The sequence below is a fragment of the Corvus cornix genome, chromosome 11 (assembly GCF_000738735.6).
Source record: "Corvus cornix cornix isolate S_Up_H32 chromosome 11, ASM73873v5, whole genome shotgun sequence".
Lineage (NCBI taxonomy): Eukaryota > Metazoa > Chordata > Aves > Passeriformes > Corvidae > Corvus > Corvus cornix.
The window spans coordinates 3,164,333-3,189,291 of NC_046341.1; the positions used below are offsets into that span (position 1 = coordinate 3,164,333).

The following is a 24,959-nucleotide window of genomic DNA, read 5'->3' on the forward strand; positions in this document are numbered from 1 at the left end:
ATTTCATGGCCTTGTCAGTCAGGACCCCATCCCATGCCCCAGCCCACATTTTTGGTCAAAACCCATCTGGTGCTCATTGCCTGGAGGCTGAGTTAGGGACCTCCCTGTGTTGCTCCTATAACCAAAATGGGGTTGGATTACCAGGAAACAACTTGGTTTGATTTGTGGTGCTGTCAGCAAGGATGAGCCTGGAGAAAATTTCAAGGGGAATTACAAAATCTGAATACTTTTCCTTTCAAAAAATAAGGGCACAGTTCACACCAGCCTGTTCAGGTGGGGAGGAGATCATCTCACTTGTATTTTGCAGCACTAATTCATTAAACACTGTTTCCAATCCATTAATCTACTCCATCCCTTATGTTGCAGGGATTTAAAGACAGCCAGTGATTTTCCCTTACTCTCAGTATGTTTCACTAAGGCTTCATCTTATTTCGATGGGGTAAAGATTAACTTTTAATGCCTGAGTACTGGGCAGTTTATTTATTTGTGGAGCAGGCTTTGCACATCCCAATCTCATTTGGGGTCTCCAGGGGATGGTCTAGTTCCCAGAAGTAATCCCAAATATCTTTTCTAAACAGAAACCCAACTCTGGCTGAGCATTAAGGACAAGGGAGGCATTCATTTTGGGAAGGTTTTATTTCACAAATAATTCATAAATCAAAAGAAAATGGAGGGGTAGGGAGGAAAGATATTTTACAATTCGGTATTTAGAAAAAAAAAAAAAATCTAGTTTATAAACAACCACGGCCGCTTGATAAACATGCAAAGGCACACAAAAATTTACATGTAACTTTTATACATAGGAAGTAAAATACATCATTTTTCATAGAAAAAAAAAAAGCAATTCTATGAACTGGCCCTAAATATTTAGACTGCACAAGTGACCAGCTGGAGTCTCCTCAACCAGATGTTGGCTGAAGGTCTTTGAAAGAAGGAAAGAGTGGAGCCAAGGCCCCCCAGCACAGCGGCGGCAGGGGAAGCGCCGCGCTCTGAATTTCAGCCTGGTTGTGTTTCCTGGAGATTTGGCTGAGCCAGACGTTCTGCAATGACAATGTCATTGCTTCCAAATCCCAAATGATTGGAAAAGAACAACCAGGCAGCATCAGCTTTGCCGAGGGTTTAAGCAGGCTACACCTGGATGCTTCAGGTGCCTACAAATCTGCTGAGCTGGGGCTGAGGAGGAACGGGCCTGGTGAGACACGGACGTGATGCATCATGAAGCTGCACTGAAATATAGCAGGATGAGAAGTGTTTTGGTATCAGAAATAAAATCTGTCAATATTTGGCTAAAAACTGGTACTGTCCCACCTATTTATGAATAGCTAGCACACGTGATTGCAAGTCATTGATAGGTCATGACTGCCTTGGAGGACCTGATCGCCCCTAATTCTGGTGGAGGTATGTTTAAATTAATAGCACCCAGGACCTTGAATAATATTTGTGTAGTAAAGTCACAATTTCTCTTTTGTACAACAAGTATAAAAATAAACAGATACAGACTTAAATTAACATCGGTTTCTAGAAATCCAAACCAGTTGGCTGAAGACAAAAATACGCAATTGTAACTTGAATTAAGGATTTTAGGATATTTCTGTTGGAATAATAACCCTTCCCTTGTCCCCTCTTCGTCACCTAGGTACATCCCCAGCTGTTTGGATTTTTATGTGCTCACAGTAATCCCCTGGGTTTTACTCCAAGAGCCCTCACATTTCTTTCCATCACCTTCCATCCGTAATTTTCATGGATTCTACATTAACATCGAGGTGTTTTATGTGCTTTTGCAGTCCCCATGAACCTGACTGCATCTCTCACTCTCTCCAATTCAATTCATAGCCCATTTGGCCCAGGATGTCCCAGATCCTTGCTGCAGTGTTGGATGGGCTTGAACCAGACCATGCACATGTTTCACAGTGGGCAGAAACAGGGAAGCTTTTCCTCACTGCCAACATCTCGAACACTCCCAACCAGCAGCTTTTCTAGGATATGTTCCAGCTGTTTTTAACATCGATTTACTTAGTAAGAAAAAGAAATAGGTCGGCTTTCCTATCTAAAGTCAATACTGTACACCTTGGAAGACGATACTACATAAACAAAGACGACACAAAGAGTCACTTCTCTCTATCCAACCCAAAAGTAGGTTTTCTGTGCAGTATTTTTTGAGACAATGCAAAACAGCTCCAATTTCAGATTTTACGAAAGGTCTCTTTTCAAATTCAGATTTTACGGAGAAATAATCCCCAGTGGTGAGACAAACTGAGTGACAAATGCCATTTAAATGTCATTTCCTTGCTGATTTCATGGTGTTTACAGAATTAAAGAAGTGTGTAATCATATAAATGCTTTTGGTCTCTGTTTTGAAAGAGCTTGATGAGATGGCTCTTGTATCTGCCTAGATTAAACCAAATATGTTCTGGGTGTAAGAGCAGCTGTGAGACATCTGCCAGAGAGAGGGAAATACTCCCCCAACTTGTTATCCAATATTACAATTCAGTTATTGAGCAGAAGAACTGTGCATTTACAAGAACTGAAGAACTACTCTTGACCTTGTCTTCTCATGACTGATGAAGTTACTGGACGTTTGTGTAAAAAAACTCACCAGATTTGTGTTTAGACCAATCCTAAAAATTAATTTCCAATGTGAATCAGAGAACATTCTTCTGCCTTAAGAAAGCAGGCCATGCTAGGCCCTTCTCTTCACTTTGAAATGCATTTGGGTGCACGTCATGACAGAAATACCAAAATATGGAATATCATCATTACAACACCTATGAGTTTTGCAAAACCCACCATCCTGGATAGCAAATGCTCACGGGTACAGCATTTACACTGAAAGTGGGCATCTGTTGGCTTCACAAACTGGACAGGAAAAATTAATCTACCCCAATTTATGTCATATCTTTAAAGTCTCAAAACTGCACACACCACAAGGAGCTTCACAAAGGAAAAGTGACCCTGCTTCCTACAGATGCAACCATTCCTAGCAGAAATAAGATTAATTTTATCACTACTTAACTACTATAAAACAACCAGCACTGCTGTATAAACCAATACACTGCATTTAACTGAAGTTATGGTGTGGAGTATAGGATGAGATGTGCCAGCACAGGAGCCCAAATTCTCTGACTTCTCAGAGGTTGCCAGACTTGCAAAATACCTGGGAGTGTTTGACCAGCAAACACTAAACCTGCTCTTTGGATTATCTGGTGGCCTCATTTTCTGCAGTGAGGATCTCTGCCACCATTTTACACCCTGCTCCAGGCCCATAAAACCTCGATTTTGGCTGCCAAGAACAACCCCAACCACCCTCGTTCGAGGTACCCTGCCATGGTGCCACAGCAGCCTCACACAGCGGTGCTGCTGCACGCCACCTCGGTGGGAAAACACCACATTTTATCCTCTTTTGCACAGAAACCATCCAACATACACAAAACCACTATATCCAAGCCCATCCTCTCCCCAAACGATGCAACTTCTCAATGAGTTTCTCATTTCAAAGTGTCCAGCGCCTGGACAACCACTCACTCCCAAGTCCGCTTGGCCACGCTCATCCTCACACCCATCCCAGGAGAAGCTTCACACCCTAAAAACACCATCCAGGGCCAGGCTGAGATCCCTGCATCTGCTGCACACGGAGCCACCGCTGTTCTGTGTAGCAACACCTCTGGTAAAATGAAACTTAGAACAGTTTATGGTCGCTGAATGCCCCTAGAGAAACAAAAACACGAGACGAAAAGATACAACGCTGCACAGGTGCGATGAGATGCCAACAGCTGAGTCAGAACCTGGGGTCTTTTTTGGGGTTCTTTTTTCCCCTTTTCTTTTGGAGTTCCCTGAAGGAGATTGGCAAGGAGGGTATGGGCAGAGCTGATGCTGTTCAGAGGAGCTTTGGCGTCTCCGGAGATCAACAGAGTGCTCTCCCAAAGAAACCTGCACCTTCCCTGGGGGTTTACTGCTTCACAGCAAAGATTCGGAAGGCATTCCCATCTGAAGGATTCTTCAAGCTGGAGACAAAGAAAAGGAAAAGAAAACAAACATGGAATGAACCAAATGAAGACACCACAGGACCCAAACAGGCAACTCTGAATTTCTCTTATCTCTTTCCTACCAGGAGCAGGAGAAAGATAGCGGATGAAATAGAAGTGGCACGAATCCATGGTTTCACCTCTTTTTTTTTTATGTTTTCAATCCAAGTCTGTAGTGCTAATGCCAACAAAAGGAGCTGGAAGACAACAGACTCTCTTACAGCCCTAGCTTTTATCCAGGGAACACTGTGCTTCCTTGTGCGAAGATTCAGGCATAAAGAGGAACGTGTTTTCCTTAAAAAACAGTTGTCAAATAGGCAGGCAGGTCCTGGCTTGGCTGCTAGTGCTGGCAGTAGGAATAGCCAGATCAGCTCACATTAAATGACAATAAATATGGATATTCATCTTCAGTTTCCAGAGGTGTCCCCAGATGCTGAGACTCCAAGCTGCTGGGGATGGCTCTGTGCATGGGGAGAGGGGGTATTTCTATTCCCAGGTCCTACTGCACTGAAAAAACCCAGGAAAAATACAAAATTTCATATTCCCACAAAATAAACATTGCAACAAGGGTAAGGACTCAGTAAATCCTAAAGGGAATCCTTTCCCATCCCTGTCTGGGTGTGTGTCTTTACCCAGGGCTATTTCCAGTGTCCTAAAGGGTAAGTGTTCACCTTAATCTTGGAAAAGCTATTTCACTGTCTGGTGGATCTCACAGCATGAAGTTGTTCCTTATTGCCAAGTGTAAATAACACTTTCCAAATCTTCATCCCTGCTGTGAGAATGTCTCTGGTTTCCCTCACCTCCCAGATCAGCACTGGCTGCTCATATTGCACGTCCCTGAGAGTGGTGGGATTTATTCTTAGCTAGGGCACAGTTTGCCATCCCAGTAAAAAGTCGCCTTTGAGTATAAAAGATAAGTGAAAGCAAGACTGAGAGAGAAAAAAAATTCAAAGGAACAGGAGGTTTTTCACCTAAATCCAATTTGTCAAGTTGGAAAATGCTGACCATGATAATCTATTCCAAACCTGCCATATTTAACACCTATAGCTTTCCTGTGTTACCCTGTTTTTATTTCCTGAGATACTCTAAAGCATTCTGGAATTTCCATTACTAGAATAAAACCAGCAAACTTGATAGAACTTCTTACGATCTTCATAAAAGAAGAACTACACAGAGCAGACAGAGTTAGTAGTGACCAAACCCCCCCTAACTGTGGGAAGTTCTATATTTGAAAGGATAGCTCTGAGAAATCAGTGCCGTCACACCAATATCTGAAAAAAATACGTAACAGATTGAAAGTGAAGTTTCAAATTAGAAAGGATTGGATGAGCTGTGACTGGACTGTTTTGACCATGAGGAGGTACAGGATTTCGGAAGCACAGATGTGCAACTGGTCACTGAAATGTGCAAATTTTGCCCAAGAGAGACTACAAAAAAACTACAAGGGCGGCAAATTCATCTTCAAAAAGTGTTTGATCATGTCTCAAGAGGTTAATTTACTCATACTTCTTTCAAAGAGAATAGGGGACATGAATCCCCCAATACAACTTAATCCCACACCCCAGGATTGAATGGAAATCCAAATCAGAAACCCCAAATCATGACCCAGGCTGAAAACTGAAAATACCTGTGCTCATCTCCTGATGTGTCAAACACACAGCAAAACGTATTAATATGGCCTTGTGCTGTAACAAAACCAAGCAAGGCTTAACAACATCTCCCACCTTCCACAGGAACCTGAACGCAGCTCCTGCCTGGGGGGAGGTAAGAGCAGGACAACACGCTCTATTTGTTGGGGTGTCACAATTCACAGTGACACTGGGGAGCCACGTCTGTCCAAGCCACCAGCCTGTCGAGCTGATATGTGCCGACTTTCATAGGCAGCTGAACCCGCCGTGGAAAAGAAGAGGAAAGCACAAAGCAAAAAATTCCCACCTCTCTGACTGGACGCCATTCTTTAGGGAGCCAATGTAAGCTTTCTTCTTTTCTACAGGCATCACGTCCACAAAGCCGCCTCTTTCATCCGAAATGACCCCTGCGTGCACTGCAGTTTTGCAGATACTGGAGCTCTGAAAAATATTCAGTATTTTGATTTACACACTGTCTGTATTTTATATACGAAGATTTGTCAATTCCATAAACACCAAGAGAAGCAGGGAACAGAAAAAGAAATGGTTATGAAACAACTTTATCCCTCTTTTGGACATACAAGGGACGAGATCTTGCAGGTGTGTCATAATGCCTGGGTGAAAGAAAATCCACAACCACCACAGAGGACAAGCAAACAGTGTTTCCATCATTCTGAGGTGGAGCTGCACCTGTGAGATCATCATAGAATCATGGAATGGTTTGGGTCAGAAAGGACCTTAAAGCTCATCCACTTCCACCCCCACCCTGAGCAGGGACAACTTCCACTACCCCAGGTTGCTCCTAGCCCCATTCAACCTGGCCTTGGACACTTCCAGAGATCCAGGGGCAGCCACAGCTTCTCTGAGTAACCTGTGCCAGGGCCTCCAGACCCTCACATGGAAGGATTTCTTCCCAATATCCAGTCTAAACCCACACTTCTTCATCTTATCCAGGGCCAAGACTGAATTAAGGACAACTTCCCAGCCAGTGCCTCTTGGGACTGCACCAGAGAAACCTCTAAGGTGAAACTCTGTGCTAGTGACCTCAGCAAAGGTTATTCACACCACTGCTTGGAAAGGAAATGCTTCTCCTGAATTAAGGTAAATGACCACAATTATGTGAGAGAGTTCACATCCCTCTTTCTAGGAAGGACAGAAGGGCTGCACCCACTGAGTTTGCACCGTTGTAGTTTTTGGACGTGCATTACCCCCTAAGACAGCACCAAGTGTGGAGGGAGATTAATGCTTCTGGAAAGACTAAGGTTTCTCTCTTGCACGTACCAGAAGAGCTCTAGTAGAGCTGGAGGAACACAAAACAGTAGCAACTGATGACTAAGCCCCCAAAGCATCCAGGAAAAGGGAGCAAAAGCAGAGAAGGCTGAGGGATAGAATAAACTTGGCCCTCAGTTCTCTGCAGGGTTTACATACAGCAAGCTGGAAGAACAGAAAGGAAAAACCAGCTTTGCAGAAGGAACTGTTGCAGGTGAAAATCCCAACCCCAGAAATGCTCTGACTGCTAAAAATCCAAGTACTGCGAAACCAGTTCCAAGTGCAACTGTTCCCATTGCATATGTACAGCATGGCCCATGCTGCTGCCTTCTCACAACCATATATGGCAGCTTTGCCTTGCACCCTATATATTTATCACTTTGGATGGCCTATCTCTTGGCAGCTCTCTGCGTTTTGAGTGCCAGTTTGGTGTTTTGCTTCTATATATGGTCAAGGGAGCAAGGGAATGCTGTGTTTGGAAGATATGCAGTGAATTCGCCCAAATATGCGGTGGGAAATCTGTAAATCTAAAACTGCCTCATAAAATTAAACTGTCCTGGATCAATTTGCAACACTCTCCACTGGGAGACATCCTAAACAATGTTCTTTTCAAAGCATTCCTGTTATGTTTTTTTCCAGGACTTGCTGTTCCGCCGCTTATTCAAAGCTTTGACCAACAGACTTTTTATTGCCTTACCCAAACCTCCTCTTATCACTCTGTTGGATTACAGCCCTCTCATGTCCCAGGCCGGGCTGTGCTTTGATGAATTGATTGCAGAGCTTTTAGAAGGTGAGGTATTACAAGAATAAGGCCTTCCCTTTCAAGTTCAGGGGTACAGCACTATGGACAATACAAGAGCTCTCCATGGTGAAGCCCCTGGGGATGCTCTGAGACCAATTCCTGATTAAAAGAGCTCCAGGGCACACACCATAAAATGACAATACACTTGAGAATAGGTCATTAACAATATTCTCTGACCACCCAGAATTTCCTCATTAGTGTGACTGGTTTAATCATTAAATTCATATTTCCTGAGAGCTGACTCCCAGTTTGGTTTGCTCTGGTGACAAACTCCTGCCTCCATACAGGTCATCCATCCATCCTCCTCCAAGCAATCACTGCACAACTGAGGATAAAAACCTTATCTCAAAAGTGGGGAAGTTGTTCTCTTTCCTGGCTCCACAGGGCTCCTGAGCAGGGATGGGGATGGGTTTCCCTTGCAGGATTATGTCACACCAGGAGCCAGGCAGAGTGACAAATGACAGAGTCTCATGAAACATAAAAGCTCTTTCACAACCTTCATAAAGGTCCTCGGGTGTTTCCGCAGCTCCAGCATCAAGGCCAGGTTGGACAGGGTTTGGAGCAACCTGGTCTGTGGGAGGTGTCCCTGCCCGTGGCAGGGGGTGGAACTGGATGAGCTTTGAAGTCCCTTCCAACCCAAACAATTCCATGGTTCTATGACCACCCCAGAACCAGGCCTGTCCACTTTTACCATTGCATATTTCTTGCATTTTATTCATTTACCCCAAAATTCAAGTCTCCTCTATGCCCCTGTTCTACAGTCTTACTAACTTCCTCATGAACAATTCCCTGAACTGCTTTTTACAGCACAGTGCAGACTGGAAATGGGGTTAAATGCTTCATTTTCTTTCAGATAACTTCACAGTTGGAGCAGAAGTCCTCCCAAGGGCCATGAAGGTGCCACACCAGACAGGAAGTTGGCTTCTCAAATCCCTCTCACAAGACCAGCACTTGTCACACGCAGCTCATTGCCTGCTTTAATCATTCCTCAGCAGTGGCCTTGGGTTAATTCCCAGCACAGCCCTTGCTCCCTGGGAAAAGCCTTTCCCCAAATTCTCCCTGTGTGGTGTGGCTGTTTCTCTTCTTGACTTCCCATTCTGAGCATTCCCAGCATCACCACCTCTCCCTTTGCAGCACCATTCAGAGTCACCTCAAACTCTTTCTCCCAGCTGGTTTCACCCGCTTTGCCACCAACCTCAACACTTTCCTAGCACCTCCACATCACCCTGTTAGCACAACAGTCCAAAAAAAGGTTAACCAAACCCCCTAGGAAGTGGCCAAATACTTTTTTATCATTATTACTTTTTGCTTTTTTCCCAAGCCACCATCCATGGCCCCGTTTATGAAACAATACCCAGGAGGGTCAGTAGGAAATGTGTTCATTAAAGGACACTAATCCTTTTGCGTCAGTGCAATGCCAGCCTGGGGTGCTGCTCCTCACCTAATACCCTTGTAATCACAGGCCCTGTTCGGGGGTGATCTGAGGGAGGTTTGTCCTCTGTAGGAAAGAGAAAACTATTTCCCATTTCCTGCAGGTGGGAGCATGCAGGAGGCAGGGACTGCGGGGAGGCAGCTGCTCCATGGATTTGCCTGTGAGCTAGTCCAGGATAACCTGTTTGTGCAGCTCTACCTTCAAAAAAATTGGTCCTGAGCAAAATAAAAAATAGTGGGTTTCTTTTCAAAATTGCTTTCAAAATTGCTTCCCCAAATTACTGTATGATTCCTGCAGGATGGGTTTTCTCAGCAATCTGCAAAGCTCCAGGGTGACCCAAAGCTGGGGGTCCACAATCTGCTGACTGCTTCCCCTAGGCTTTCAAAAGCCACGATCCTACAGGCTCCAGGGCAGCCAGAGAGCTGGCATTTCTGAACACAGTTCCCAATGGAAAAAAGAAAATGAGGGAAAAAACCCAAAATAACCAGGCACCCGCAAATGGAAAAACATTGAGACCCAGTTTTTAGAGGCCTAATATTAAGAGATTTCAAGAAAATGACTCTGCCCAGTTTTAGCATCAAGCCTCTGCTCATCCCCATGAGCAGAGCTCAGAAAAACAAACCCATAAAACCAGCTCACACACTTTCTTTCCACTTCTCTGAGCTCTGTCCTGACTGCTGAGAAATTCTGTTAATCTCCCAGAAACCAGAGAGTGGAGGGAGGCCTTTTTTTGCCAACTCTATAGTGTGATGGTATGGAATAAAAGCCCTTTGGTGCTCACCTGTAAATCCTAAAACGCTTTACAAAGGTAAACAAGTGCAACCATGATTTCACAGCCAGAGCTCACAAGGCTTGGGGAGGTTAAGGGACATGCCCAAATCTCTAGGAATGAGTCAGTGCTGCAGAGTAGAAGGGCTCCCCAAACAAATACTGACCATAAGTCAAGGAGTTGTGACGTTACATGTCCAAGTCCTTCAGAACAAATCAGAGATGGAGAACAACTCCCCAAGCCAGTTGACCCCACCTCTTACCCCCAGATGCCCATCCCCACATGGAATAACCACAAGAGGGTTTGAATTTCTCCCCTAAACCCCAGTGTGACCCCAGCTCTGGGGCAGGACTGTCACGATATGCAGGGAAACGTCGGTACTCACATCCGCGTAAACGTTGGTGCCAAACACCGGTGCCCAGTACGACGGCTCGTCCTTACAGTGGGCCGGGCAATAAATCCTAGAAAACAATGTATTCAGATTTATTCCCCAGATCAGGGCTGGACAGGAAGGCGAGCTGCATTCCTGGGAGATTTCAAGTGCCTGCATCTGGTCTGCAGGTGGCAACAGTGAATTTGATTATTCGCTCCCCTCAGATGACATTTGGTGGTTGCTGCAGAACTGCAAAAAGAGGGATTTGGACCAGTAGAAGAGGGATTGGTCTTTATGGCTCTTTCAAGGTGGAGTATCTGTATTTTTGCTCAATTCTGTGCACATAGATCTCTGCATGTGTTTGTGCCCCCGTGCCCTGTCACTTACTCCTGCGCAGTTTCCAGAGCAAACTTCTTCCATGTTTTAAGGTGGAAAGGAAAACCACATCCAAACCCCACTAAATCCAGAAGCAAAAAGACAAAGAATGTGCAGTTGCATGCTCACACGTGAGGGTGTGCTGGGACAGGATTGTGTAGCCTGGCTGATACATTACTGAAGCCATCCAAAAACATAATGTGTACTTTCTACTGTGATGCCAAGAAAAACATGACGGCAGGAGGAAAGACACCATCCCCAACCCCCTCCTCCAGTTCAACCAGTAAGATCAGCTCTTCTCCCACCAGCCCTTAAATTCAGGGCTCTCAGCCCCTCTGTTAAGCTGCCCCTCCTTAGGACAGAGGGCTTAAACCAAGCAGGTTTGCCTTACCTTGGGCAGTGGCTCGCTGGCTTTTTGAAGTGGCACAGCTCAGCTACTGTGGTGTAACAATCCAGAGTCTGTGCTGCCAAGATAAAAGTGGGAAGGCAAATTATTAGACCCAAAAGCTCAGGCTGCTGCAGAAAACACAAGTCAGAGCCACACAATGCATTTGGTGAGACCCATGTCCAGCTGAGAGCACCAAGAGCAAAGCTGCTCCAGCAGCAGGATCCCAGGACAGGGTTGGCCAGCTCTCCAGCAGCAACCCTACAACCACACTACAACCTGGCCTTAAAAAAGGTCACAGCTTTCAAAAGAGATAAGCAGCTGATCCACAACACGTGGTTTTGTTACAGCTCCAGATGTGGAGCCTGATTATCCTGACGCCTACAGCTCCCCCTGAAAGGGGCTCAAGTAGATCCAATCAAAGGGATGACTCTGCGTGGGAGGAATTTTTCATAGATATTGAGAAAGTGGGAATTGTTTAAAAAGTAGAACAGTGTTTATTTATACCCTCATCAGAAGTGTGTGACTCACTGTTAAAAACTAATTTCACGTGTATTGTGGTTTTCATTACATTACTGCACTAGGATATTAGCCACTATTTTTTTTCCAGTTTTTCTAAGTGCTGACACTTGACTGAGGCTTTCACACATGGATGGCTCAAATTCCATCCCCTCACTATGAGCAGCTGAATTCTGGACCCCACCATGATCCATCAGCAGGAGATGCTTCTGGAATTGGCCCATTATCACCTATTTCTCTATTTTCCTCTCAGATTCCCACAGGAAAATGAGGTGGGTGGTGGTGGAATTGCCCGTGGTGGGTGGACAGTCACTCTAAGGTTCTAGATCACCCTACACCACCAAGCCAGGGTTTGGTTGTGGTACAGAACCATTGGACACAACCTCTTAAAATGAAAAAGAGCCCTGAAAGGAATGAGGTTTGCAAGTACCCCATAAAACTCCAGCAACAATATTTTCTCCCCTCAACGTTTAAAACTTACTTGTGACTTTGGAAACCATGAATGCATTTGAAGGTTTGCTTTTCCTGTAAAACAAGCCAAAAAAAAATTATTAAAAAAACAAGCAGAGTAGAATTACTTGGATCACTGTATCTACAGAAGAGCAACAAAGATGACTGAACATCTGCTTGTATTTAAAGCAAATACCAACAGTTTTTGGTGAAGGCAGTACCTGAACGACTCCACACCGTTCCTGGTGGACTTCACAAAAGCGGGTGTCCTTCCTTTCCTCGTGATATCCACCAGCCCTCCTTTATTGTCCAGGATTCCATAATGGATTGCAGCACGACATATGCTGGAAGACTGACAAGAGATAAATTAATGGCGTGTGAAATAAATCAAACAAATCTCGTTCATGGAGCTGCCCAGCTGCTACGTGAAAAATGGAGAAGAAATGAAACCACCACCAAAGCACCATGTGGAAAATAAGCTGAGTACACTCCTCTGGAATCTGGTTGTTAAATCTTCCTCTCCCAACACGGCCTGATTCTTTTATTACTATTATTTTAAGCTCTGCCTGGTTGAACGGCAAGCTTTTTTTTAAATAACAAAACCATACATTTAAACACAATTTAGAGGAAAAGCAGCATTGGAAGTGAGAGACCAGTCTGAAATATTTCCAGTTCTCGACAAAATATTCAAACCCAAAATATTTCTGCTGACGCCACTTGGAGGGGAATGGTGTCTGCAATCACAGAAGTTGCAGGGCAAAGACACATCATGGGTGATGCAGTCACGCACCAACAGTTGGAATAGGGAAACAAAACCTGATTTTACCCAAAGAAACCCTTTTATCCTCAAACTTCCTTCACCCCAAAAGTAGTGTTGATGGGAAAATGGTGCCGTGCTTTATTTCTCAATTATCTTACTAATTTAATATCAAGCAAATCAGCCCAAAATGTTATTTCATTACAACATTTAACAGTGGTTTTTTATATAAAGTTTCTGTTCAGACGACAGCTGCCCACATGAACAAAGAGATCTTTGTAGGAGCTGCCATCCCTCACTTTCCATGGGTGTCCACATTAAGGACAATTCCTGATAAAATCACGTCTGGAAGCACTTTGCCTTCCCAGAGTCCTTCCCTTTTTTCAACACCAAGATGAGGAAAATACAGATAATCTTTATTAGCAGTGTTTTACAGCACCACAACCAGAGAATACGAAAAGCCAAATTACACCAGAATGGCTGGCATTTCCCATTTCTGTCATTACCACTGACTCCCACAAATTACATCCACGAGCTATTAAAAGGTACTTACACTCTCGTAATAAAATGTTCCAAAGATCTTTCCCTTACTGTACAAGCAGCCAGCTGGGCACAAATACCTGGTAAAGATATGTATCTTTGAGGGTGGCGAAAAACAATTCAAGAAAAACAGAACTTTGACTCTATTTCATGTAATAGTCATTCCATTCATTTCATGTAACTCTCCCATTTTAAAAACAAGATTGCAAAATAGCTACTTTTTAAAACAGTTGCTCCACCCTCCTTAAGAGCCCGACCAATATTTAGATTCCGTGGATTTGGTTTTTCTCCAAGTGATAAACTGTCCTGTCCTTTGCAGAAACCTTAACCAGAAGTTCTTGACTGGCTGGGAGGGGACAAGCCATGAATTATTGGTCTGGCTTGGACAGCAGTGAAATGCATTAAAAAAAGCTCAAAAAATGACTCTGCCAAAATTTATTAAATTATTTTGGACACCTGAAACTGTGGGTCATCGTGGCTGAATAAAATCAACCAAACCACCTTATTGCCAGGCTTGGCTGAAGGCTTGCATTAAGAGAATTTTGGGGGATTTTTTGGTTAGGTTTTGGGGGTTTTCTTAAAGAGATCTACCTAGACAGTCTCAAAAAATACACAGTACAGCCTGTTCTGAGTTTGCAAGAACTGAGTAATATTTAGATTACTTTTTCCCTCAGCACTCCAGAAAACATCAACAAAACCCTACCTGTTGCATGTTGAGCCTCTGCACTTGTCTCTCATCTTGGTTTCACAGGTAATGACTTGTGCTGGAGAGAAAAAAAAAATCAAATATATACATTTTCTAAAAAGGAAATTGCTCAGCCTTCTTCCGAGCTGCAGAGATGAGCAACCTCCACACATCTTTCCTGGAGGTCTTTGGTGCAGCACGATAAAATCTGATTTTATCCAGCCTGGAGCAGTTGGTGCCTCTTTAGCCCTTCACCTGAGACAGGTGTCTTTGGAATATTAGCAAGGGAGATGCAGCTGACAGCTGAAGGCTTTGATTTATAGCCTGAGGTCTGCAGTCAGAACTCTCATTCTCCTTTTAATTACAGACTCTCCAGATGCTGGCAGATAAACTTGAAAAGGACCCGCTGGCTTGCCCCACCTTGTTTTCTCAAAAAATGTCTTTTAATTAACAGCAGTTGGAAAACAACGAAGGAAGTACCAGCAGCTCCATAAATAACTCCAGAAATATTCCCAAGCAAGAAATAAAGAGGAAAGAAACTATAAACCCCAGAAAAGTTGTGAAGGGGGTAAAGTGCTGAGTGTAGAGTGTTTTAAATGGGAAATGAAAGCATTATTTCCTAATTTTGCTGCTGATCGAGGGGACCTTTGGTACATTGATATTTTATTGAGATAAGGAGGACGTGGACTGCTGGAGTCAGTCAGAGGATGATACAGAGATGCTCTGAGAGCTGGAGCCCCTCTGCCCTGGAGCCAGGCTGGGAGAGCTGGGGGTGCTCACCTGGAGAGGAGAAGGCTCCAGGGAGAGCTCCGAGCCCCTTCCAGGGCCTAAAGGGGCCCCAAGAGAGCTGGAGAGGGACTGGGGACAAGGCATGGAGGGACAGGACACAGGGAATGGCTTCCCACTGCCAGAGGGCAGGGATGGATGGGATATTGGGAATACATTCTTCCCTGTGAGGGTGGGCAGGCCCCGGCACAGGGTGCCCAGAGAAGCTGTGGCTGCCCCTGGATCCCTGGAAGTGTCCAAGGCCAGGCTGGACATTGGGGCTTGGAGCAGCCTGGGACAGTGGAAGTTGTTCCTGCCCAAGGCAGGGGTGGGATGGGATGATCTTTAATGTCCCTTCCAAACCAAACCATGCTGGTATTCTGTGACATTACTTTAACAAACAAGTAACTGTTGCAGATTGCTGTGCAGAAGGCACAAGCAGCTTTTGAGAGCTTTGCTCACCACTTCTGGCAGCTTTCTGCACAATTAGCAGTGAATTTTCATGCAGATCACCTCCCCCTCTACTCAGTTATATTTCCCCAGAGCCTCCTCATTGTTTTCCACACCTTTGCCCAGAAAGGTGCTTCAAAACTCACAGGAGCTGAAAAAGAGAAAGGCTGTGTCTTACTCATGTAGGATTCTGGGATGATTTTCTTGGGCTTGGTGGATTTGCTGAGCTTGTTTTCCGGAGGGCGGAACCGCACCGGCTTCTGCTCTGCCACCTGCGAAATCTCCACCTCGTTGGTCTCATCTGTCTCAGCAACGATGGGATCTTCATAACGGTGATCTTGGTAAAAGAGGGGATTAAAAATAATTACAGCATGCTCACATTGATGGGGAAGTTAGGTTCATGTTTTGTGGGAATGATTTAGTTGGACAAGGATCTGCTTTTCAACAGCTGGAAGTTTAAAAATACCCACTGGATGCAGCACAGGGCTATTGCCAGGACACTCCTCTCCTGCTCCTCTGTACATGAAGCAGCTTTTACAGGATCTTACAATAAAGATTTGCAGGGATCCCCACTAATTAGTGAAAAAAAGTGCTGATATTCCTTCCTCTGTTTCCCACTGAGCTCTTCCCTTTGGAAGAAAACACGAATTTTCTGAAGGGCTCCTATTCCATCAGGGCATCATCCCCTTCCTTCTCCCTGCTGCAGCCCTCCTGCACCCTGGGGTCCTCCCTCAAACCCCACAAGATAAAAAATGAGAAATGCAGCGTTGCAGCAAAATAAGCCTCTGCTTTGGGCAAGTCTCCAGGGAATCTCCCTGTTTTCAAAGAGCCCAGTTCTCCGGGGAGCAAAACACTTGGGAGGAGAGAAATGACCCCAGGAGATCCCAGGTGCTGGGGGTAGCATTGCTGCACTGGAGGGCTCACCTTAATAATACATTTTACTCTATCGACCTCTCTTCCAAAAAAACTTCACAGGTCAGGAAAAACCCTTCAGGATCCCCCTCCTCTCCTCCAAGGGACACGGATCACTACATTCATTTTGCAGCCATGCAAACCAATGTGGGGAGGGCGGCAAAGGCTCCATTCCCAGCCCCTGAAGGAGCAGGGCAGGCAGCCAAGCTCTGCCCACCCACGATGTCTCTGGTAAGCCCTGGAGAACATTCCCTTCCCAAACAAACCCCTCGAGGACAGGATCGCTCCTGCCCGCAGCCTGCCAGCGCTCAAAACCCCCTGGAGTTCCTGTGCCAAACCCATGGAAGCTCAGAGCTGCTTCTCCCCATCCAAGCCCTCTGTTTGCACCAGGAAAACGTGCTGAATCTGAGCTCCAGATTTGCTGCAGCTCAGAGGTTCTTGCTTTCACTGACTGACGATCTCCCACGTGTCCCCATGTCGGAATATTGAGGATGGGTAATTAAAAGGGGCAGAAAGCTGTGGCTGGTTCTAATTAGAAGCTTCCACAAGTTTTCTCCAGCCTTGTCCCCCACCCCAGAGGTGTCCCAAGCCCCCACCAGATACCTTTGTAGCAGAGGTTGTTCTGGCAGCTCCCCCCATAGCTCGGCGGGCACTCGGAGCAGGGACGGCCAGTCTTGTACGGAGCTTCTCCGATCCAGTTGCCCCTGGGAGCACAGGAGAAACAAGCACCCATCAGACACCCAAATACCCAACCAAGCCCCCAAAACCAGAAATATCATCCTGGCTCAGAGCAACTAAATAAATACTAAGCCACCAGCCTTGCAGGAAAGATGTTCCTCCTTGTTTCACCTCTAAAATGACATTTAAAGAAATTGCGTGCCGTGTCACTTTTATATTAAGTTCCAATATAAACACCGGGATCTTATGTGAACAGAAATAAATCAATGGATTACTGCATTTTGCTGAAGGAAGTCCCCAGAACAAAAGCCCGTTTTGGCACTCTGTCCTGCAAATTTTAGGGGATAAGGAGTTTGAAGGAGCCAGAGTTAAGCCGTGGATATAAGCTCCTGGGTTATGCTCCTTCAGCTGCCTCCACCTATAAGGCTACATGAGGACAATGTGCACCGATGCCAGAGAGAAAAGATTAACCAGGAACTGCACAAATAGAGTATTTTTCCATCCAGCAGCCCTGAACGGATGACGTGCAAGTCGCCCAGCCTGCTGTGGGGGCTCTGTGGGAGATGGTGTTATCCCTCATGAGGAGCTGGTTGTTAAATCCCACCAAACCATGAGCAAAGTGTGCTCATCTGACGTGGGGAGAGGGGCTTAGAGAACCCACCCAGGGAGCTCTGCCTGGGACATGACAGCTCCAGCCCCACACTTCTTTTTCCTTTGCATTTTTCTGCACTGTGATCCCCCGAAGTCAGATGCTCCCCAAGCCACTCCTTTTGCATAGAGCAATTTCCCTATTTCATTTTGTTTTGAAGTTTTAAATTGCCAAGAGCTCGGAGTGAGAATGTTTCTCCTATTAGCCATTAAACCAGCAAATATTAACTGCCACTGCCAGGTAGTAAACTTCTCCTGGATGTAGTAGGCAAGAAATATGATTTTCATTTTGAAATTTAATCAAACCGTGGAGCTAGTGAAATCTTGACTGCTGCAGTTATTTCAGGGTTTTTTTGGCATTCACCACCACCCCATCCCTTCCCACCCTCTGACAGCAGAGACCAAGCCTTGCTCAGCAGCACATGCCAGCTCCATCCTGGCCATCTCCTGCTCCTCCTTTCCCTTCCCGTGGCAGGAACATCAAAGCTCCAGTCTGGCCCCAGCCTCTCATTCAGTTTTCCAGGCAACGCTCAGTAGCTTTGAACCAGCCCTGTGCTGCTGTCTAAAGAAAAAATTTAAAGCCACAACCACCAGTCTAGACTGCCTGAAATCTCTTCCCCAGATCCTGAGCTAGTTAAGCAAGCTGCCAGTTTTGGGAGAGCTGGAGAGAGCCCAGCTGCTCTGCCTTACTTGGGGGAGTAGTTGCAGACCAGGTAGACAGCATTCTCCCAGATCTCTCCCCACACATTCATCTGCTTGCAGACGTTCACAGCACAGCCAATCTTGTTGGTCGTGGCCCAGACTATCTGTAAGGGAAATGCAGATATTGAAAATAAGCAAATTACCGCAGTCTAGACGTGGGGGGATGTGGGGGGTATGGGTACAAACCCCTTTACCTGGGTGTAATGCGTGCACATGGCACCTGTGCACCTGTCTGGGCACCACGGGTTGCACTCGTGAGGATATGGGAATGTGTAATCCTTCACTTCATCATACCAAGACTGAACATGGAACGCTGGAGATCGATACCTGAGGGAGAAAAGGCAGTTGGAATCAGGATGTTCCGGTAGAAGTTTTCAAATTAAAAAAAAAAAAAAAAACAAAAAACCAGTTTTTTCAAATGTTAAAGATGAAGGTTTAAGATTCGATATTGGGAAGGAATTGTTCCCTGTGAGGGTGGGCAGGCCCTGGCACAGGGTGCCCAGAGAAGCTGTGGTGCCCCTGGATCCCTGGAAGTGTCCAAGGCCAGGCTGGATGGGGCTTGGAGCAACCTGGGGTAGTGGAAGGTGTGCCTGCCCATGGCAGGGTAGCTGGAACTGGATGAGTTTTGAGGTCCCTTCCAACCCAAACTGTTGTGTGTTTCTACAATTTTTTTCCCTCAGATTCACAGACCTGACTCTATTATTTATAGGTTTGACACAATCCTCAAATGCTGCTGACCTGAAATGCCCTCTCACTTTTCCACACAACTACAAAATAACTTCTAGTTTGGCGGAAAGTTGTGTTTTGAAAGTAAACAGAAGTTAGGCTTTGCCAAACATCTTAAACCAAAAGCCATCGTGTACCTATTTTACCACGGGGCAATTTGCTAAATCTGGAAGTTCACTCACAGCCAACACTGTAAGACCTTTGAAAGTGAGTGGGCTTTTCCTCACTCACATCCCACCAGGAGTTGGTGTGGAGTAGCTGGTGCACTGCACTCCTATCCTACCTTTTTTGGCAGCAATTTCCCCCTGTGCCGAGCCCCCCATGCCCTTTGTGTAATCTCTGCCTCAGGTACCACGGTCTGTGGCAGTTCTGATGCTGTTTGTGCTGTGTTTGGGGAGCACAAATGGTGTCAAAACCACCTGCAGAAACTCATACACATTTTACTCACTTGGTACACAGTGAGCAAACAGAATGATCTGCAAACTGCACCAAACCCACCGCTTTTGATTGCTTTCAACAGCTCACACGAAGCGAGCTGCCAGAAATCCAAATGATATCATTACCAACTGGAGCTGATCCTTTCAGCCAACTTTTCATTAAAAAACATTCATTAGAAGTATTTTAAAAACATCCATCTCATGATGTCATGACGCGAATACTTTCCGAATCCTATTTTACAGGACAGGAAATGGAGGCAATCAAGTTATGGCCTGTTCCTGAAAAAGATGAGAAATCTGATTTTTCTTTCCTCTCAGGGACCGCAAAGGGAGCAAGATTGGATCTTCTTCCATCAGGAGCCCATGGCCATCCTGAGCACTGGTAGGACAGCCAAGAACAGCACGATCTTTTGACTTTGTTTCCAAGGAATTAACCATTCTACTTTCCAATCATTAGCTAATTCTGCCAACAAAAATGGGCCCAATTTTTATATCAGGCTAATTTCACACCAGCAAATTTCCTTTGCTTTCCACCAAGTTCTGTCTGATTAACTACAAACACAACTGCACTTCCACCCAGGAAATGGGCAAAAAACACTCAGGCCTCCTGAGCAAGGACAAAATGTTTGCTGTGCAAAGCAGGTTTAACCTATAACAAGCTTATAAACAGGGCTTAACAATAAACAAATTTCACTTTGAGATGGAGAGGAAAATCCATTTGGAAGCCTTAATGTCAGCTTTCCTAACTGGGTTAATGATTCTAGTTTAAAACTTGTCTTAGGAATTTGAAAAAAAAAAACCCCTTCAAAGCGTTTTCAGTAAAGAAAAATCAGGAGCCAGATAAATATTTATGGAAAACACAGCAAGAGATAATTAAATTCTGAACTGAATCCAGACACAAATTCTGAGCTGAATCCAGACATTGCTCCTGAGAAACTTCAGCCTTCAGCTGGTTCTCTGCACGATGCCAGAACCCGCCTTGAAACAGCAGATTTAGGAGCAAGGGTTAAGGCTTCTGTGCCTGTTCTCCTTAAGGAGGAGTGACCTTAAGCATGTTACAGAGGAGTTACTCCAAGGTCCAGATGGATGGAGGAGCCCAAATCAAAGCTGATTTCCTGAGGAGTGTCAGTGGGAGGTGGCTGCAGGCGCTACCACCATAACCGTCCCACTGAAGCCATCACAATTAATGACCCCCAGCTCTTCTCCCACCTCCCCAGTGCTCCACCAAGCATCAGAGCAAAGCTCTCCAGCTGTCTCTAAAGGAGGACCCATAAACTGCCCTTTGCAATGATCCTGTAGCACCCCAAGTCTTACCTGCCCCAGTGAACCGCCAGGTTCTGCCCAATTGACCTGATGAGGTCACTGGGCCCGTGGTCCCAGATGCACTCCTGAGCCCAAGCGTGCGCTGACCGTTCCAGCTCCTCATCCCAGGTCTTCAGGGTGTGGGGAGAGAAAAGAACAGGTCAGTTTTTCATCTCAGACTTACTAGATCGAGAGATTAAACCAACAGCAGTTAGTGGAGAAAGACTAAGGTACAGATCGCCCCCCATGTCCAGCCTGTCCTGGTGAAGCCAGCACATTTCTGCGCTAAAATCACGTTTTTCAACAAGTTCCCCTGCCATGAAAGTCCAGGGCACTAAAGGATCTATGATTTTCCCCAGGTGATGCCATGCTTCTGAGGAAATGCTTCACTCAGGTCATCAGAAAACACACAAACCCACGTGGGAAGACCTCAAGAACACATCTAGACCAACCACCCTAAACCAGAAGATATTCTTGGCAGTTGTTTTTCTAATATGTTTTAAAAAAATTAAAACTTAAAACTCGAGGTTGGAGATCCCATGATCTCCAACATGACACATATTTCTGAGTCCTGCAAGCATTCTAGCAAACAGTCAGTGCTTTGATGTATTTCAGCATGATTTTTCATCCGTTGTCCTTCCTGTTGGGGTATCTCCAGGCTTTCCCATCAAGGGGAACTCCAGCAGTGGAGAGCTGTTGGAGTGGAGAGCTCCACTACCTCCACCACCACACAGCTGGAGATCTTTGGTCCAACCTTTCAATCAAGGAGTGTGGGTCTGAGGCTCCCAGTCTCACCTCCCCTTCTCCTTTCAGAATAACTGAGAGTCCACCAGCGGATCCAGTCAAGTACATCAGAGGTGGCAAAGTCCCAGGGTTTTTAAGCTTTTTCCACTCTCACTGAAGCAGGCATCACGTTAGAAGTGACAAATCCCATTTCTGTTCCCACTGAGGGCAGGATGCTGGGGTGAGATCACTCCTCATCGAATATCACCCAGTTGTGAGCCAAAGGAGAGCTCCAACATGACACAAAGGCAAACAGGAAAGCAGCTCTGCTGGCTCTGCTGCCCAGGAGAGTATTTGTTCTAAAGTCCAGACTTACTGGGCCCAGCAGCCAGTGCTCTGAATTCATTGTGTAATTACTGACAGCTGCTCTATTCAGAGCAGCCTTTAGAGGATAATTCACTGGATAAAAAAAATAGTACCACACATTCCTACAAATAAAACCAAAGAGAAGAGAGGTCTTGTAATGTGCATCCAGCCCATCCACGTGCCAGCATGAGACTGTCCTCTCTGGACATTTACCATCACAACCAGCTGCTCTTTCCAAGTCCTGTCTTCTCCAGAAGAAAAGCAATTTCTGATCTCAAACATTTCAAAGGACCTGTCAGAGACTGGAGGGCTGCAGGGCACCCAGGCTCTCAAACACGTTTAAAAACCATTCTGAGTGAGTATCTGGACACAGTCTCGGGCAGTTACAGCTGGGATGAGGAAGGACTCTGCATCCCTAGATAAGACAACAGGAAAATGCAGTGTCTCCTGGACTTGGTGCGTGTCCACTATCTCAGTGAGGCAAACATGACCTCATCCCACTGAGCTCACAGCCCAGGCCTCCCAGAACAGCTTATCATGAAGCACTCTCAGCAAACCAGATTCCAGCAGCAGCCCAGAGCTGCCCCGAGCTCGCCAGCTCAGCTTTGGACTGAGCAGTGACCGAGCAAATCCATGTCAGTCTGCAAAACCCATGGACACAGCTCTGACACAGGGAGCAAAACCATTTTCCTTCCCAGCCCTCCAGCTCACTGAAAGTGAGGGGATCAGACCCACCCCACATTCCCAACCCTCTCGCAGCCGTGGCGAGGCCCAGCTTTCTGTGGTGTCCCCCTTTGTGCGCCCGGCAGTGACCGGCCACAGCACAAAAGCCACAGAAACTCTCCCAAGACGCTCCGCACTCCGAGCTCCTCAGACTCCCACCCAGCTTTATTCCCTGCAGCCCCGGAGGCAGGGATGTTCCAAATCTCCTAATTTAATGCAGAGACGTCCTGAGCAAAAGGCCATTAAATGGGAATTAATGCGAGCATACGTGTTAGATCTCCCTTTGGTGCCTGCGGATAAAATAAATGAACTCGGGCAAAAGACACTCAGCAGGTAATTGGGAAGGAGCTCCATCTCTGCACGGCTTTTTGCTGCAGGAGGAGAGCAGCTCGTTCTGCAGGCATCGGATTACAAAGCCATCCCATCTAAATTAGAGCAGTTATTTGCCTCTTGCTTCTCAGACGCAAATGCAGTCAGGGGGCTGGAATTATTTCAGAGCAATAAACATAGGGGGAAAAAGAAAAGAGATTTCAGACTTTCCCAGCTACACTTGCAAGAATTCTTTATGCCAATATTCATAGCAGTATCTAGGAGGACAACAGAAGCCAGAGGGGCAACGAGCCTGTGCTCAGCTTCCTTCAGAAGCAGAGGTCGAGAGTCCTTCGGGGGTGTGTGATTCCAAGTGATTTAGCACATGGACTCTGTTTTTTCACTCCTGTGAGTTTATAATGGCCTTTCAAAGTGGAGTGTACAGTGCATATGTAAAATAGATGCATATGTACAATACATATATTGTACCACAACTTGTAGGTTCAGATTTAATGATGCATCCCACAAGGAGTCTGCTCACTCAGCCTAACAACTTCGCAAACCTAAAGCCAGACACCTGAATTGCAGTGATCGGGTTACTCGCTCATTTTCCTCCCCAGCTCAGATTTTCTGCAGTACTGGCAGCTTCCTTTTTAAAGTGGCATCAAACTCCAGGACTGACATGTCCTGGCAGAGGCTTGGAGATGCTTTTTGCTAACTCCCACAGAAACACCATCCCATCCCGACAGGGAGAGCCACCACCCTACCGTTGAGAGGAAGGATGCATACCTTATACATGAAAACAAACTGTTTTCCTTCCAGCAATCTGCACTGAGAATAATTTTGCTTTATCCAGCTGTCTCTGAGGCTGCCACAAGAGGAAAGATTTCTGCCTTTCATCACTGCTGAAAGCATCTGACTAAGCCATCTTAAAAGGTCACCATGCCTTAGGATCTATTATGTCCTTTTTCCTCTGGGTCCGTTATGTCCTTTTTGCTCTGGGACTATTAACAAGGAGTTTGTTTTGGCCTTGGCACCCATCCATCTCTTAAACAGTCCAAATGCACACTAGATGCGTCGATCATGGAGCTGGTGGAGGGGTTAAGGTAATTTTGAACTGGCCCAGTTTTGTCAGGAAGTTGTGGCCTGCTCACTCATTTTCCATTAGCACTGAATACCTGTGCCAGCTTTCAATTAATTACACAAACCCAGCAGCTAAACTGTTTCTTTCTTCATTTTTCAGTCCACTCTGCCTTTATCCCATGTGTATATAATAATTCTTTTGATCTCCAGATAAGTCATAGGACTCACTGTGTTCTTGCTTTCTTACTAACAGTGTCCAAAACCTGAAGTTCATCCAGTAGCAGTTAAATATGTCCCTTTCCTAGAATATATTAGCCCCCATTTCCATTTTAGATCACTTAAATACGTCAGATATGGAGCTGGGAGAGAGGATTTTCACAAGGGAGCATTTGGAGGTTGATGGGCAAGAACAAGCTCTACCTGCTCATCCACAAATTATCCCTGCACGTCTCCAGTGACGCTCCACTCCGGCACCAAAGGGAAAGAGGAAAGTTTATCTATGGTTCTAAAGACAGACCATCCTCTTAAACGAGTCCAAATGAGAAATGTCCTCTGCAGGACAAAGGATTAAAGAGAAATTCCTGTTCAGCATATACATGGCATTTCCAAGTCATACTGTGTAAACACCAGCACATGAAAGGCTGATTATAGCCCTTCCAAGCAGCACCATCTCATACTCAGCTCCTTTCTTCAGAGCACATAAGGCCCTTTCATTTGCCCTCAATCACCCATGAAAACCACTAGAAAAGCTCCCTGAGCAAAGGCAAACACAGAAGTGCAGCCGTGCCGCGAGCGCAAACAGCGGCCGGGCCGTGGACACTCGGCAGCGGCTGCTCTGCCAGCCCCACGGCCAACCAAAACACCTTGGGCTTGCTCATGCTTTGTGTTTACCCTCTGGAAATCAATCAAGTTGCCTCTTCTGGCAGCACTTCCCTGCAGGATAACGTGAGAGCCGCTGAGAAAGGGATACAATCCCCGGTTCTTAGAAAGGCACGGGATTTCTGGCATAGGAGGGACCAAAATCCAGCTGGTGTGGACTGACTGAGGGACAGCTGTCCTTCCTCACCACTCCCTGCCCTCCCTTCTCTTTCCCTTCTCCCTGAAGTCACAAAAGGCAGGATTTTCCATT

The 24,959-nt window shown here is 45.8% G+C and overlaps 1 protein-coding gene across 2 annotated transcripts in view; it reads right to left on the minus strand.

Moving 5' to 3' along the window:
- Positions 1 to 617: 617 nt before the first annotated feature.
- Positions 618 to 24,959, minus strand: part of CRISPLD2 (cysteine rich secretory protein LCCL domain containing 2) — a 29,973-nt gene continuing 5,631 nt past the window's right edge. For both annotated transcript variants that reach the window (XM_010403514.4, XM_019288335.3), the window contains exons 3-15: positions 20,639 to 20,757; positions 18,356 to 18,488; positions 18,150 to 18,265; positions 16,737 to 16,837; positions 15,400 to 15,558; positions 14,025 to 14,085; positions 13,335 to 13,401; positions 12,246 to 12,376; positions 12,056 to 12,099; positions 11,062 to 11,134; positions 10,308 to 10,383; positions 5,958 to 6,091; positions 618 to 4,001 (exon numbers count right to left, since the gene is read on the minus strand). In XM_010403514.4, the coding sequence (XP_010401816.1) occupies positions 3,947 to 4,001; positions 5,958 to 6,091; positions 10,308 to 10,383; positions 11,062 to 11,134; positions 12,056 to 12,099; positions 12,246 to 12,376; positions 13,335 to 13,401; positions 14,025 to 14,085; positions 15,400 to 15,558; positions 16,737 to 16,837; positions 18,150 to 18,265; positions 18,356 to 18,488; positions 20,639 to 20,757 (1,269 nt within the window). In that variant the 3' untranslated portion in view covers positions 618 to 3,946. The remainder of the gene's footprint in view (positions 4,002 to 5,957; positions 6,092 to 10,307; positions 10,384 to 11,061; positions 11,135 to 12,055; positions 12,100 to 12,245; positions 12,377 to 13,334; positions 13,402 to 14,024; positions 14,086 to 15,399; positions 15,559 to 16,736; positions 16,838 to 18,149; positions 18,266 to 18,355; positions 18,489 to 20,638; positions 20,758 to 24,959) is intronic.